Here is a 16,396-nt window from a genome sequence, read left to right on the forward strand (position 1 = left end):
CCTGAGAATGAAAAATAAGCTTTTTAGGAACAACAATGTAAGGTCAAAATAAAATTTTACTCATAAACTGGGTAACGCAAAGAAAATGGAGGAAATCATAGAAGTGAAAAGAAAAGAAAATGACTTGATCCTCACTACCTAGAGATAAGTACTGTCAGCATTTTGATAGATGATTTTTAGGTTTTATTCTTTTTCTCTGCGTATATGCACCTGCATGTGCGTGCAAATGTGTACACTTGATTTTATTTCTGTTTTACAAAAATGGAATTGCTCTGCTTCTCATCCTGCTCTTTTTTTTTAACCGAATGGAAAATTTTGCATAAACATCTTTCTGCGTCTTTGAATTCTCTCTACAGCATCCTTTTTAATGGCCTCATCTGAAAATGGCCGCACCGTGGGGGTAATTTAACCACTCAGTGATTTTTCAGATACTTAAGTTGCTTCCAGTGCTTTTTGGCCATATACACGGCTCTGCCATGAACTCTGTTGTCACAGAATCTTTGCACATGTCTCTGTTTCTTTAGAAGAACCCTTCCCAGTTGGCCAACTGGCATGTGCATTCTGGAGACTTTGCACATTTAACCAGTGGGTTAACCTGCCCTCCCATGAACACTGGCCGTAGGAATTTATCTTTTCCCCCAAACCCTTGCTGCTATTCTGTCTTGTGAATCTTGTGCCAGTCTTTCAACAGATGCACCGTGATCCGTCATTGTTTTGCCATCATTCAATTATGAGTGGTTTTTATTTTTATTTTCTCTGTGTGTTTTTTTGGCCATTGAGATTGGACCCCTTGTAAACGCCTTCCCTTCTGCCAAAATGCTAATGCATCACAAAAGATCAGCTTTAATTAAGCTTGCTCAGGATCTAAAGCCCCAGGAAGCCTTTTCACAGAACAGAGGACCCAAGAGCACAGGGCCTTTTCTAAATGCCACTCATCTCCCCTAAGAGGCGATGGAAGGATTCGAGGCTGGAAAGCTAAATAGACAGCCCAGCCCGCATGCCACACGCCGTTCGGTCAGTAGAGGTAGCTGTTGCACCAACCAGCTCCCCAACCTTATCAGTGAGTTCAGCCTTGGAGATGGAAAATAAATCAGTGCCTGCAGTATTTTTAACAACAGTATTTATTTAAAACACACACACACACACACACACACACACCCCAAACTCATGATTTTGTGGTTTTAAAAAAACTGCTTATTTTGTGCCCTCTTGTGCTTGAATATAAAGCTCTCTGTGGATATTAGCAAGAGCCACTATATGAAATTTATTATTAATCATCTATTTTTAGGCACGAAGCTTTGCTGTATTATGTTTTAGCAGCAGAAACTGGAATTGAAGTGTCACAGACAAATTTAGCACACATCTGTGAGGAGAGGCCAGTAAGTAAATGTATTCTTCTCGGAGTGGAAGCTCTAAGGTTAAGGATAATGAATTGGGTTTTATGAAAGGTAAAATTAGTCGCTTGGCTGAAATATATTAACGAATTCACTTTTTCTCCCCGCTTTCCCCCCCTTAGGACCTGGCCAAGAGATACTTGGGTGTTAATTGTGTTTGGAGATACTATAACTTCTCTGTTTTTCAAATTGGTGCTCCTTCATTTGGTATGTATAGGAAGAGGGGTGCTAAACTGAAGCATTGGAAGCTTTTAATCTTTAGGATCAGGGACCATCTAACAGCTTTGTGTGAAGTATGATGTGTCTAAACAATTAGGAAAGAGTGTGAAAAACCCTGCTATTAAGGTCACGAGTAAAGTGCTGTCAGCCTCAGGCAATGGGCTTCTCCTCCTCCATGGTCCACAGAATGCTTGAACCCACCATTTCTTCAGAGTTGATGAGAATTCAAAAGAGAAAGCTACTCTGGAGAGATTCTCTGGGCCAGTCACTTGCCTTTTTTGCCCTCAGTTGTATCCCTGTCTTCCTCTGCTCTGCTCTGCTCTGCTCTGTATGGGAGGGGCTGATCCCCAGGAACTATGGTTCCCTGACTCCTGTGTCCTTGGGCATCTGATGGGCTTTAGCCAATGGGAGGTGGTGGCAGGAGATTGCTGGATGGGAGGACGTGAGAAGCCTAAGTATTTCTCCCCTTCTCTCTCTATTTCGGGCCATTCCGACAATGGCTATACGCGCCCATGGTTCCAGCTCCTGCCTGGCAAGGCCGCCCTCTGTGGTCTCAGGTGGTCCCAGATCTAGGGACAGTAGTAGTTTCCCATATTACTGTTCTCCGGATTGTTGGCTGTTCCTCCATTTGCCTTTCCAGCCCTGGTAAGCAATATTCCAGTGTTGAAATCCATCTTTTGAACTACTTGACACAGATTCTATTTTTCTGCCTAGACATTGAGCGATACGTACACCATTAAACAAAACTTTTTCCGGGGGGAAAAAAAATAAAATACATGGCTTAAACAGAGTACAGAAATACCCATCGGTCATCAAGCCCAGGCAGCAAAATTTCAGACGTCAAGTAAAGTGCCCCAAACGATCTCGGTCAATTGGGCTGTAAGGTTGCAGATGGGGATTTTCACAGACCCATTTGGGAGAGCTGCCCAGCAAAGCAAGAAAATGTGTCTAGAAATGGTGCTGCTCAGTACAAAAGTTTTTCCTACCCCTCCCTTCCTGACACACCAAGGAAACGATGATGTTACGCATTTGAGTTCTGGTAGGAAAAACTCGCCATGGGGAGACTGGGCCAACCTTTAAAATGTCTGTCTGAAATAAAACCACTTCACAAATAGTCCTGTGCTTTCTGTTTCACAGCATATTTGAAAATGGGAGACCTTTACTACTATGGCCACCAAAACCAGTCACAGGACCTTGAGTTGTCCGTGCAGATGTACGCCCAGGCAGCCCTGGATGGAGACTCGCAGGTAAACCACAGGAACGAGCTCTCGCTGATGTCTCTTTGCGAGCTTGCAAGGCCTGGAGTCCTCAGATGCCCTCCCGCCTTTATCTGCTCCCCGGTGTGCAGAGTCATTTCGCATCCATTGTCACAGCTCTGTGAGGACGCGAACCGTAATGGTGATACCTTTATTGAGCACCTACTGTGGTGGCTGCACCGTTCTCACAGCAATCTCGTGAAGCTGGGGATTCTGTTATAACTGTTCTATAGGGAGGATAACAAGACTGCAATAAGGTGATAAATTGCTCAAGAGCCGAACAGTCGGGGAGCAGGTGAAGCCGCCCCACCTTAAAGCCACATCTTCTGGCTCTGAGTCCAGGAGTCTTTCTACCAGATTCCATCAAACTAACTCACTGCATAGAAACTGAAGAGATGGCAAGTGTGGTCAGAATGGCAAGTGATTCACTTGTTTAGCTGAGCCAACCCCTCAGTGATAGGAGTTTGCTTTTCGTGACTTTTGGCAGGGGAAGCTTCTGACTTGGGAGTGTTTCTTAATTTATAGAAAAGCTACGAAACGAGTACAGAGAGTTGCTATGTACCAGCCATCCAGCTTCCCCTAGCGTGACTATCTGGCCCAAAACCACAATTCCATTATCAAACTAAGAAGGTAGTGTTGGTTCAGTACCATTAGGTGCACTTCAGGCTTTACTTGGATTTCACTCATTTTTTGCACTAATGCCCTTTTTCTGTCCTGGGATCTATCTCATCCAGGGTCCCACATCGCATTTAGTTGTCATATTTCTTTAGTCTCTTTCAATCAATAATAGTCCCTCAGTCTGTCTTTGTCTTTCATGACCTTGATACTTAGGAAGAACCCTGGTTGGGTGTCGTGTAGAACGGGCCTCGATTTGGCTTCTAGAATGAAGTTATGTGTTTTGAGCAAGGAAAGCACAAAAGTGATGTGTCCTCCTCGGTGTGTCGTATGAGGCATACGTGATGCCAGTATGTCTGATTACTGGTTAGGGTGGTTTCTGCTGGGTTTCTCCCCTGTAAGGTTCATATTTGTCTTTCTAAGTTATATATATCCTGGGGAGATAGTTTGCAACTCTGCAAATATTCTGTTTCTCCTCAAATTTCTGTCCACTAATTTTAGCATCCTTTAGTAGGTCTTGCCTGCAACGATCATTAGTGTGGTGTGCTAATGATGATCCTCTGTTTCCCTCACTGCTCTGACACTGGCTAATCAGAATTCTCCCCTGAGCATCTCAGGGCCATTCTCACAACGGAAGTCGCAATGGTTGATGCCTTCTTAGACACCAGGTTTCTGGCAACGTGCTTTGGGGTTTGATGACACAGCAAAAGCTGGAAACCCATCCCTATCGTAGTGTCTGTTTTACTTTTTTCTAAAGGAGGTCCTACATCCAGGTGTTTCTTTACTTGGGTTAAAACCCCACGTCTTTCTCACTTCATAGCTATTCGTACCCGGCCAGTCACTGAATCACTGAGTCCATGTTTTCTCTTTTGGAAACTGGGGATAATAATAGTATTTAGCTCATAGGTTATAAGGATTGAATGTTATTAAACATTCAGCACTGAATATACTCAATGGACATGATCTTTCCTATTATTATTTCTTCTGGAATGAAATAGGAGTTGCTGCTGAAAAGGACTCACAATAGAGCCAAACTCCTTTCAGTGATATCTGCTGTCACTCAAATTTAGGGGACGAGTTTTTTTTTTTTTTTCAATTCTGATGTTTATTTTTTTGGACAAACAATGTTATTCAAACATTAAAAGATCATTTTAAAGGAAAATAAAACTTAAAGGATGCAGCCACAGTTCTGCGGCAGGGGCTTTACTCCTGTCTTCCTGTCCCCCTCCAGCGACGGGCAAGTGTCTCTCTGTGATGTTAACAAGAGTGTCTGTGCCACTTAAAAATTCATCTCTTGGGATGCCTGTGTGGCTCAGTGGTTGAGCGTCTGCCTTCAGCTCAGGTTGTGATCCCAGGGTCCTGGGATCAAGTCCCACATTGGGCTCCTCACAGGGAGCCTGCTTCTCCCTCTGCCTGTGTCTCTGCCTCTCTTTCTGTGTCTCTCATGAATAAATAAATAAAATCTTTTTTAAAAAAATCCATCTTTTTTTAACATATTGTAGGAATGTGTGCATTTTACTGCCCAGTCTCTGTAATTATTAATTACTCTTAACCACTGTCCCATTTTCTGTCGAGCCAATGGTGGTAATTTATTAAGCTTTATCTTATTGGTGGACATTTATTCTTGTTTGCTAATTTATTCATTGACCTGGCCCCTATTCACTCAGTCCTGCCATGTCTTAGACACTTCTCAGTGGTGGGGACAAAAGATAAATAGATAGACAATATTCTTGCCTCCTTGGGATTTATATTGCCCATTAAGGAAGACACAGAGGCCTTATCCATTGTGTTGCAATGCTATCGAGTGCTACAGCAGACATATTCACACCTCCGCCTTTTATCTCCATTTGAATAATTTCTTTATAATCTGAGGGCTAGTATCACTGAGTCAAACAGTCAAAATGCGTCACGGCTACATAATACTAGCATATGGCTGATGGGCTTCCTGAAAGGGTTCACCAAGCAGTGGTTGAGTGCAGGAAAAGAGCTGAAGTCTTGTCAGCACTGGATGTTTTCATGACTTCACTTTTAATTATTCAAATTAAATAGTTATCCGTTGATAACTTCCTCATTGTTTTACATTGCATTTATTTGACTACTAGTGGCCATGGACATTTTTACGTATACTTTATGATCATTTACTCATGGTTTATTTTACATGGATTCTCTATTTGTATTCTTTTCCTATGTATCTATTGGAGGTTTCATACTGGTTTTTTGGTTTTGTTTTGTTTTTTTAGGATTTTATTTATTTATTTGAGACAGAGAGAGCATGAGCAGTGGGGAGGGGCAGAGGAAGAGGGAGAAGCAGGCTCCCCACTGAGCAGCGACCCTGGCTTGGAGCTCAATCCCAAGACCCTGGGACCAGGACCTGAGCCAAAGGCAGACACTTAATGAACTGAGCCACCCAGGCACCCTTGGAACTATGTTGTTGTTGTTTTTTTTAAATGTAAATCATAATTAGTTCTTTTTACATTGGCCCAGTGGATAATGGACCTTAAGCTATTACTTTGCATACAAACATTCCCCTGGTCTATTTTCCCATTTATTTTAATTTTGCTATTTTTCCAAGAGACATTAAAATTACATAAAGTGATTTTTTTTTCTTTTCTTCTAATAGCTCAAGTGTTAAGAGTACTTTCCTTTTAGAGAGTGGAGAAATATTCCACTTTCTGGTTGTGTGTGAGTGTATGCTATGTATGCATCTCAAAGATACAGCACTTACATCAGTTTAGAGGTTATTTGGCAGCATAGTGGAGGTTAAGATTTGAGACTCTGGACCCTGTCTGGATTCCAGCTCTTGCTCCTGTCCAGCTATGTTACCTTGGGCAAGTGCCTTAACCTCTCTGCATGCCAGCTTCTGCACCTATAAAACAGAGAGGATAATGGTACCTATCTCAATTTGCTGATATGAGCATTAAGGAAATACATATAAAACAGAACAGTGCCTGACCTTCAACAGCTCTCGTTAAATGTTAGCTGCTATTCTTTTTATCTTGATTACTGCCCAGAATGGTAATGAGAGGCCTGGTGTGTACAACCTATTTTGGGTGATCCTCATTGAGATCCTTTGTCCATGGCAACTGAAAGGAAAGGTGAAAGGGAGGACACAAATCATTAAAACATGACCACGAATTCTTTGAAGGGCAACAATCCAGTCTCACTTGTAAATCCCTAATGGGAAGTAACACAGTATTTCTTGTTGATTTTTTGGTCCGGCCACATGCTCAGCTCATTGTGGGCAGTGGAATAGACAGTGGTGTAATAGCTTCCACTGTTTACAAAGCACCTCTACTGTTAGGCTCTTAATTCTGTTGGCTTTTTTGATCATCCAGCCCAGTAAGGCAGGTCCTACCTCTGAGGGTCAAGACCAAGATGTATAAGGAAGAGGGAAATGTACCTGAGTGGAGCTGTGCCAAGAGGATCATAAGAGGAAGTTTCCCACACTGGCCAACGAGAGCAGGGACAAACCCACATAGGTGACTTGGTACATGAGAGAGACTCTCCACATTAGAAAGCCAGTTGGAGGAGCCCCTCCAGCCACAGGAACATTCTGTTAGATTTTCTGACAGGCTGATGATGTCCTAGAGCATAATCTATACGTGATAGACATTGCCTTCAACTTGGTATTCTGGTTTGTCGATGATACAAGGGCACGTTTTCCAGTGAGTTCTGTCTTGAGAGAATGAGCAGGAAAGGACAGGTTCCCCCCGGTTGGCTGGCTTCGGAGCAGATGGGACACAGCATCTTCTGAAAGCCTCCTGGTTCTCCTGCAAATAAATTTCTCAGATGCATATATTTAGGGAGACAATCCATCAATGAATGACAAAACCATCTGGCTCGAGGGACTAAAAAAAAAAAAAAATCTAGAGGTTGTAAAAGTTTACATTCTGATGAAGGGTATGTGTCTGGGATTTATTATAAGGAATTGATGAGTTTGGTTTGTGGCTTGTTTTCAGGGATTTTTTAACCTGGCTCTGCTAATTGAGGAAGGTGCTATAATCCCACATCATATTTTGGATTTCTTGGAAATTGACCCAACTATCCATTCTAATAACATCTCCATCCTCCAGGAACTGTATGAAAGGTGAGTTCAGAGCCTCTTTAGTGCTGTGGATTCTGGGGGAACCCAAGTGGGTGGTGCTTGCTTCTCGGTTAAAGTTAGAGTTTCTCTCATTATGTAACGCCAGTTATAAAAAGGGCCCAGGATTTGTTTTGATTCGAGAACACTCAGCTGGACCCAAACTATTTCCCTTTTTTAGCGTCCGAGGCTTACCATACAGAATCTGCTTGATCTGAAGTTAAACTGCTGACCAAGGTTTTCCACGAGAGTGGAAAGAATAAATATGTCTGATGAGACCAAGCCTTTCTGCAAGATAGGGAAGCATTCTGACGTCCAGGCTTTGGACAGACAAACAGAAGTATTGCTGGGTGGGCTCCATGCTTCCGAGTCCTCCTTGACCCATTCGTTAGCTTTTTACTAAGGACAGGACTGCTCTTTTTCAGAGGCTTCTGCTGGAATTTCAGGGCAGGCCCAAACCCTTTAGAAGTGACTTCCTTTCTTTGTTTTTCGTGGCGAGTGTGCCCATTTGCTCAAAGCAGGAGGTGGGTTTGAGGATCGGACAATGCGGGTCATGAGTAATGCCACCCAAGTTTGCCAGTCTCTCAGGAGCCCCTGTGTTTTTTGTTTTTGTTTTTGTTTTTGATTTTTATCTGTAGGTGCTGGAGCCAAAGCAGTGAGGAGTCCTTCAGCCCCTGTTCCCTGGCCTGGCTTTACCTTCACCTGCGGCTCATCTGGGGTGCCGTCCTACACTCTGCGCTGGTAGGAGCATCCTCCCCAGCCCTGCCCCTGTGACCCCTGCCCCCTGTCAGTATCTGAGCCATGCTTTGGATTTTGCAGATCTACTTTCTGGGGACCTTTCTGCTGTCTGTACTGATCGCCTGGACCGTGCAGTATTTCCAGTTTGTTTCAGGTAAAGATTTATAAGAAGCCAGGGTGATGTAAAAATGTGGGGATTCTTTTTCTCTACAGAAAAAAAGATGACACGCTCCCTCTTCACACCCTTGACCATGTTATTTCCTTTCATTAGATTGGTCCTTCGTGGGGTGGAGGCTCCCCCCAGGATGGTACCATCGTCTCTAGCTGAGGGAAGGGCCCAATTATTGTTTTATTTGTCAAAGTAAGCAAGGATTTTTTTTAAAGATTTTATTTATTTATTCATGAGAGGCCCACAGAGAGAGGAAGAGACATAAGCAGAGGGAGAAGCAGGCTCCCTGCGGGGAGCCCAATGCAGGACTTGATCCCAGGACCTGAGCCAAAGGCAGACACTCAACTGCTAAGCCTCCCAGGCATCCTGGATTTTTTTTTTTTTTAATAAGAAGCTTAAGAAATTGAACTGAAATGTGTTCTCCCATTGAAAATATACTCACCATCAATATCCTACTCTGTTGCCTTAGAACCCAGCTCTGAAGCCCCCTCTGGTATCAATTCTTCCTATTTATTCCAGTCAAGGAGTCAAATGTGTGGGATGATCAACAACATTCATGATGAGTAAACTACGCAGCCACGTGGATTCAGAAGGAGGGGCTGAGGAGGAATATGAAGTGAGCCTTTAGGGTCGCAGGATTTCCACTGGTCACTGCTAATTTTTCCGAGCTAGCAGAAGACCATCGTTGAAGAGCTAGACACCCCCGTGGCTTCTATTTGGGCTCGGAGTCCAGGCTTGGCTGCCCATTAGTTGTGTGACTTATGGCGAGTCATTTCACCTTTCTGATCTTCCAATTTCCCCCCCTATAAAACTAGGTTATAATAGTGGCTGTTTCCCAGGGACGTTACAAGGGTTCCATGAAAAAATTAAGCACGACACTTACCCAAGTCACTACCGCAGGCAGGCTTAGCTGTTACTTTTGTCTGGCAGAGAAGACCCCCTCAGTAATGGGGGCTCTTGTGTTCCTCTCCCCTATCAGGCCATCAGATGAGCCAGAGAGGGGCTTTAGTGCATCATGGGGGGTATCTCCCATGTAGTAGGTGCTCAAGTGGCCAATCTGTCGGAGGAGAATAACAACTTTCCACCAGCTGGGGCGGCTGCAGAAGGACATAATCACTCATGAAGACCAAGGGGGCACTAACAAATGGACAGGGGAGACTTGGCCATGGCATTAGAGCACTCGCTCCGCCACTCTTAGTGTAGTGGCTCCGACTATGAAAAGCGAAAGGAGTGCATCTCAGCACACATTCCTGGGGGGAAGGAAGTCTGTGCTGCAAGAGGCTAACGCAGAATCATTTCCCTCTGATTTTTACCTGAGGAGGTTAACAGGGAGCCATCAAAACCCGTCCAGATTTGATGCCCTGTCATATGCCGGCTTATAAATCTTCCTCATGCAAATTCCATCCCGTTCCTAAATTTGTTGCCAGGTAGAGCGCATTTATTTTGCATCTTGTCAGTGTTTTCCATTTCAAATTATCTTTGTCATTTTTACTCTGTAGAAATATTGTTATGATTATTACAAATGCAATTCCGTTAGAGGAGCTGAAAATTGTCTTTATGATTTTATGCCAGCTGGTAGCCATGAAAATTCATGGGCTGGTGGAATTGCTTTTATCAGAAGTTGTCTCTTTTTCCTGTCTTCCTGTCTGCATTATCAGTCTCTCCACATTCTCGCCTCCCTGTCCCTCCTGCCCTTTGATATATTTTTTTCCCTCTTTGCTATGTAGCCTTCGCTCTTTTGCACCTGTTCTTCATTTTCTGCAACCTCAGGCACTTCCTGGGCTTACCCCCCCCCCCCCCATTACTGGCCCTAGACAAGTCTGGTTGGACTCTTAAAGTTAATTTAATTCTATGCACTTTGTTTTACAAGTGAAGAAATTGAGGCCACACAGATGAGGGGATCTACCCCAAACCACAAAGTAATGTCCAAGAAAGGACATAGGGCAGCAGGATTTTCAAACTTTTTCTGACTCCAGATACAGTTGACCCTTCAGCAAAGGGGGTGAGGGGGGGTGTGTTAGGGACACCCACCTACCCTGCAGTTGAAATTCTGCATCTAACTCTTGACTCTCCCAAAACTTCACTACTGCCTACTGTTGACCAGAAGCCTTACCAAGAACATAAACAGTCAATTAACACATATTTTATGTGTTATACACATTATATGCTATATTCTTAGAGAAGAAAAATCATTATTTAGAGAATCATAGAGATAGTACATTTACGGTGTGTACTGTGCTTATATATTAAAAAAAGAAAACTCGTGTAAGTGGATCCATCCAGTTGAAACCTGAGTTATTCAAGGGTCAACAGTATTTTAAGACAGTGGTTACCGTTCTATCTCTGACCTATTATCCCCTTATATAGAAAATACTCTGTAGCACATTTTTTTGGTGCCTTGAAATGAATGATCGTTATCCTGTCTACACACGTATTTTTAAAAGTAATGCCCTAACAGCAAGATAAAGGGGAGATAAAAAGAAATTAATTCTAATAAAATGACACATATTTCAGTAGGTAAATTCTAGCCCCCTACTTCTTTATTGTAATGTGCACATGCATCAACCCCAGGATGGTGTTTAACGCAGATTCTGACTCAGTAGGTCCAGGGCGTGGCTCTGGGATTCCACATATCTAACAAGATGTTGAGGTGATGTCCACGCTGCTATTCCATGGACCATGCTTTTTGAGTAGTAAGGACCTAGAGGTAAAAAAAAAAAAAAAAAAAAAAAAAAGGCTCCATGTTATTTCCAAAATGTGCCATAAGTGGTGCCTACTAGCCCTGTTAGAACTAATGTTGAGAGTTAAAATACAGAGTAAATGATTTTTTTTTTTAAAGTCCTCAACATAGTGCAAATTTGTCAATAACTTTGACTCTGCTCTGTCAGAGATGAGGCAGTGGGCCACAGAGGGACACAGAGGAGCCCGAGAGAAGACTGCTCCAAGGGCAGAGTTGCTATGATGGGTGGCTTGCCACCAAGGACCTGGTGCCTGGGGTCTGGTGACCTGCCCCGGGGGAGGAGGGCGCCCCCTCGCAGACGCTGGTGGTAGCCAGGGCCTCGTGAAGCAGGCTCAGGAAGGCAGTCTGGGTGCAGAGTGACCAGATTTGAAAGGAAGGAGCCTCCCTTAGGCAGCCTGTGTAAGGGTTCTGCTCCAAGTGAGGAGGGATCTTTGTCATTTCACGATTTGCATTTCTCCGGACAGTTCTTAAAAATTAGTGATTTACGGTCAAACTTTTAAATTGAGCTGTCCATCCGTCTTGCTTTCAGCTCCAACTACCTTCGTTTTCCTCCTGGGTTTATGTGCTCTGTGATGTAGAGCCCACACTGCACCGCCTCTGCCACACTAAATTGTCCCGTGTTCAGAAGGCTAGCTGTGTGGGACAGTAGCTAATGACAGCCTCGCGGGTCATGCTGCCAAGATTCTGGCCCCTGCCACCCACTGTGTGACCTTGGACAAGGGAGGGAGCCCATCTGTGCCTCGGTTTCCCTTTCTGTAGGGCAGCAGCAGCAGCTTTATACCCACTTCCCGTTGTATCTGAGGGAAGCAGATAACCAGGTAACAGAGTGTAAAGTGCTTAGAACTCAACATTTGTTGGGTAAATAGCTGGTAGCTCCCCGAGGAGTCATATCACGGGGCCTTCCAGTGGCAATGAAAGCATGTGACATAGGTCGCGCCGGCACTTAACTAGCTTGGTTGATCTCAGTAACGGACACAATTCCCAGAGCCTAGTGGGTGTTTCTATGTAGCTAGACTCTTTCTAAAACACGAAACTCTTTTCTAAAGCATCTAAAAGATTTTTTTTTTTTTTGCATTTAAAAGATATTGACCAGGCTCTTGAGAGAACCAAAGCAAATATCAAATATTTGAAAAATACCACACATCTCCTGTTTCCTTTAAAGGAACTTGTTTTCATCTCCCAGCTGGTGTTCCACCAGGCAGCCCAGTCTCTCTTGAGGTCCATGCCTCCCAGGGTAGCCCAAGGCTCCCTGGGTCGTGGGTGGCACTAGGACCCCATCCATGGCCACCTGTCTGATAGCAGAATGCACACTGCCCTGGGGCTCCTCTGTCCCTCCGGGTCTACTGGCTTGGCAGCTTCTGGGCACCGAGGAGTCCCACCGGCTTTGCCAAAGCTGGGTGCTGTTCACCTTTTCCCTCTCCAGGCTTCCTTTCTGAGATTTATGGGGCTGGGGCTGGGGCTGGGAGGCCAAGGTGAAGGCTCAGCTGCCGGTACAACCCATAACTGGGCTCAGCCACATTCCCACGCTCCAGACACTCCTTTCCATGCTTCGCTGAGTCCCTGAAGTGCTCTGCTTCTCCCCTCCCTGTCGGGGACGCCAAGCATAATTGCCTTAATGGACTCAGGCTTTTGGGGTATAAAAAAAAAAATCCCAAAGCAAAGTATGTCTAGAACTGTTTCCATTTCTGCACTGCCACGAGTCTCCCCCATCCCCTCCACCCCCGAGACACAGAAAGCATGGAGCCTGGCTAGCTGCCCGAAGGAAGGCAAAGAGAGAACAGAGGGACAAAATGGAAGGGCCCATTTCAGAGCGGGTCCTGCCCTACCAGTATTACTGGAAACTCGATGTCTCAGTAGAATGGCCAGCGTAGAGCAAGACCTGCCGAACTGGCAGCTCCTAGGTATGACGAGGCCACCTCTTAGACCGATGTCAGTCTGTTGACAACATGCATGCTGTAAGCCAACTCATTCCTTCTGCCTACGTGGTTAGCCCAGTGGTCATTTCAAACAAGTGGGATGATGTGAACAAGATTAATTAAACCGTTTCCACTCTTTTCCTGTCCTCTACATTTCCAGTTAATGAGGTTGCTACGAAAATTGCAGTGAAATGTCAGAAAGTGGCGCTCATGAAAAAAAGCAGTAGCCTTAAAGTCAGAGCTATTTGGTGGTGAGATTTCACTTTGCTTCGATCTCATTACCCTTGGCACTGCCCCAGTAGCTTGACTCATAAGACATGTTTAAATGACATGAATCTTATGCTTGTCCTGCCTCCCCCCTGCCCTCCCACCCCCCGCCCCCAGATCCAGAGGCCTAGGTGAAGTAGGCTAGACCTTATTCATTGTCTAGGACTTCCAGGGCTTCCCCTCCCAAACCCGCCCCCGCCCCACCCCCACGTACTCCATCTTTGCAAACATTCTACTGACTCAGGACTGCCCCTGAGTATGAGGATATTCCATCATATTCTTTTCTTTTATGCTCCCATCTGGTCGACTGGCAAGCAAACCCTGTTCCTATGATGGGCCACAGCGGGGGCTGGCAAACCTTTTCTGTAAAGGGCCAGATAATGAACATTTGGGGCTTCAAGGGTCATCTCAACCACTTGGCTTTCATCGTGGGGCCAAGGCGGCCATTGACCGTACATGAAAACAAATGGGCATGGCTCGTTTCCAATAAAACCTTACTATGGATGTGAAAATCTGAATCTCATATGTTTTTCACCCGTCACGAAATATTACTCCTCTCTTGATTTTTGTTCGACCATTTAAAACTGTAAAAACCATTCTTAGACTGCAAGCCATTTGCAAACAGGCAGCGAGGCCCATTTGGCCCGTGGGCTGCAGCCTGCCAAGCCCTGGTCTACCACTCAGGGCCAGCTTTGGATCATTCTCACTAATGTACAGAAAATGGTCCCCCATGGGCAAATAATACAAGAATCACTTCTATTTGGCTCTGGAATAGATTCTATAATTTTTGAAGCGCACACTTATTTCCCTGGTTACCTTGATTCCAGTCTGGTAATCAAATTAGCACGCATTTCAGGTGAGCAGAGACAAAGAGGCCACTTTAAAATTATGATGGGCAGTGGGGGGGCTTGTCCAGTGATTGCAAACCCCTGATGGAAGGGGGAGCGTTCTCACATGGATAAGGACACATTTACTGTAGAAACATCAAGCATTTTTATTATGTTCTTACAAGAAGATTTAAATGGTAGCAGTGCTAATTATGTATTCCTTCTACGTTTACACATTGGCACTTTTTTGTTTTAATCAGAAAACTGATTGCTGATTTATCTTGTTACCATGGTGATTTAAACTTTTTTCCCCCCAGAGCTCGAAAAGAAAAAAAAAAAAAATGCATGCCTTAGTACTTTGTGAATTTCCTCAGAGATCATCAGAAAGATAGATCTCAGGGCCCAAAGGGGTCTTGGACACCATCTGATCCAAGCCCTTCAGTTCATAGATGTGGAAACTGAGACCCATGAGATTAAAGCATTTTAGGATTAAAGTATCCACCACTCAGTACCTACCCCAAAGTCACCTGATATAGTGGCAGATAAATAAGACTTGCCCAGACCAGGTCTGCTGACTGCAGCAAATGGTCTTTGTACCGTGTCACTGGGCCTCATGCTCCCTGCCCTGGTTTGATCACCTACCAGAGTGATGGCTTTAACCTAGAAACATCACGTCATTATATAATACCCTGCTTCCTCCCCGCCCCACCAACCACCATCCCTGTTCCGTCCATTCCAAAACCGTCTCTGGATCCACAAAATGTTCTGTAGGTGTTGGAAGGGGTTCTTAGGAAATTCCGTATCTAGAAAAGCCAGAGGCTTTGGAGCTCATTGCTAAAGTCCCTAGAATGGCCTCGTGGAGGTGGAACTCTTGAAGTGTTTATCTAGAAGTCAGACTATCCCTGTGGTGTCATCTTCTTAAAGCCAACACATTGCAGACAGACACTGGGAACTTTTAAAAATGGTCCCACCTAAAAAAAAAAAAAATGGTCCCACCTACTGAAAATTATATAAGACTCAAGGACTGCTGAGCTTGGTTAAGATCACTGCTCAACCACAAGCCAGCAATTGTTGGCACACCCTAGGGCCACTGTGTTAGTGTTACACTTGAGTGTGTCACACTCATCTGCAAACTGCTGCCCCCATATCACAGATGAAGAAACCACAGCTCAGAGAGGTTAAATAACTTGCCTAAGATCGCTCATCTGGTACATGTCAGAGCCATGGGACTCCTGGTCTTTCTGGCTTCAAAGTTTCTGCTGTTTTCATAGGCTACTGGGGCCTAATAGAGAACCAGAGGAATCCCAGAATTTAATGCACCAACTCCTTCATCAGTCCTGCAAGCCATGTCCCTGAGATTCATAAATCTTAAGACACCTTTTCAGGGCAAGACAGGTATACTATCACTCGTATTAATAGCTAACATTTATTGAGTGCCTATACATGCCAGACGCTGTTCTAGGCACTTTAACTCTATTGAATCCTTATAACAATTTAGCGTGGTATAGACACTTTTATCTTCCCCATTTTTTAAAGGCAGAAGGAGAGTAGGTAATTTGTCCAAGTCACATAACTGATAAAGGAGAGTGGCCAGGGTGGCCAGTTTCCAGAGCCCGAAATCTTATTAACCAGGATACCTCTCAGCGGCAGCGTAGAAAGCAGAGTGTGCAGCCTCAGCACTACTGATAGTGGGAGCTGGGTCATTCTTCGTTGTAGGCAGGCTCTCCCACGCAGTGTGGGATGCGTAATGGCATCCTCGGCCTCAACCCACCGTCCACAGTTGTGACAACCAGACAGGTCTACCGACATTGCCAGCTGTCCCCTGGAAACCAAGACTGCCCTATTTGAAAACCACTGACATAAAGTACAAAACTTTATAAGCTTCCCTATATTTATGGCGGGTCAGTCTTCTTACTAAAGGTAAATTGATAAATAATTAAACTGAATAATTATGATTTCCAAGACTTCCACACATTTTAAAGAACATAATTTAAACCGAATTTTTTATTTCATCCAACTGGAATAAGAATGTGAATAAAATGAACACATTTCTGGTTTCTGGTTGACTGGTATAATCATGGCTTGCATTGCATCAACACCGTGAGAAAAAAGAGATGACCTCAGAAGACGCAGACCAGCGAGCTGTTCACTTGCTCATTCGTTCTTTTTCTTTC

The 16,396-nt window shown here is 44.4% G+C and overlaps 1 protein-coding gene across 7 annotated transcripts in view; it reads left to right on the forward strand.

The window, feature by feature from the left end:
• Positions 1 to 16,396, forward strand: part of SEL1L3 (SEL1L family member 3) — a 101,229-nt gene that overhangs the window by 83,319 nt on the left and 1,514 nt on the right. For all 7 annotated transcript variants that reach the window (XM_072737956.1, XM_072737959.1, XM_072737955.1 and 4 more), the window contains exons 18-23: positions 1,289 to 1,379; positions 1,517 to 1,601; positions 2,751 to 2,860; positions 7,444 to 7,571; positions 8,204 to 8,306; positions 8,385 to 8,457. In XM_072737956.1, coding sequence (XP_072594057.1) covers positions 1,289 to 1,379; positions 1,517 to 1,601; positions 2,751 to 2,860; positions 7,444 to 7,571; positions 8,204 to 8,306; positions 8,385 to 8,457 — 590 coding nt within the window. The remainder of the gene's footprint in view (positions 1 to 1,288; positions 1,380 to 1,516; positions 1,602 to 2,750; positions 2,861 to 7,443; positions 7,572 to 8,203; positions 8,307 to 8,384; positions 8,458 to 16,396) is intronic.

Source organism: Vulpes vulpes, chromosome 14 (assembly GCF_048418805.1).
Source record: "Vulpes vulpes isolate BD-2025 chromosome 14, VulVul3, whole genome shotgun sequence".
In the NCBI taxonomy this organism is placed as follows: Eukaryota; Metazoa; Chordata; class Mammalia; order Carnivora; family Canidae; genus Vulpes; species Vulpes vulpes.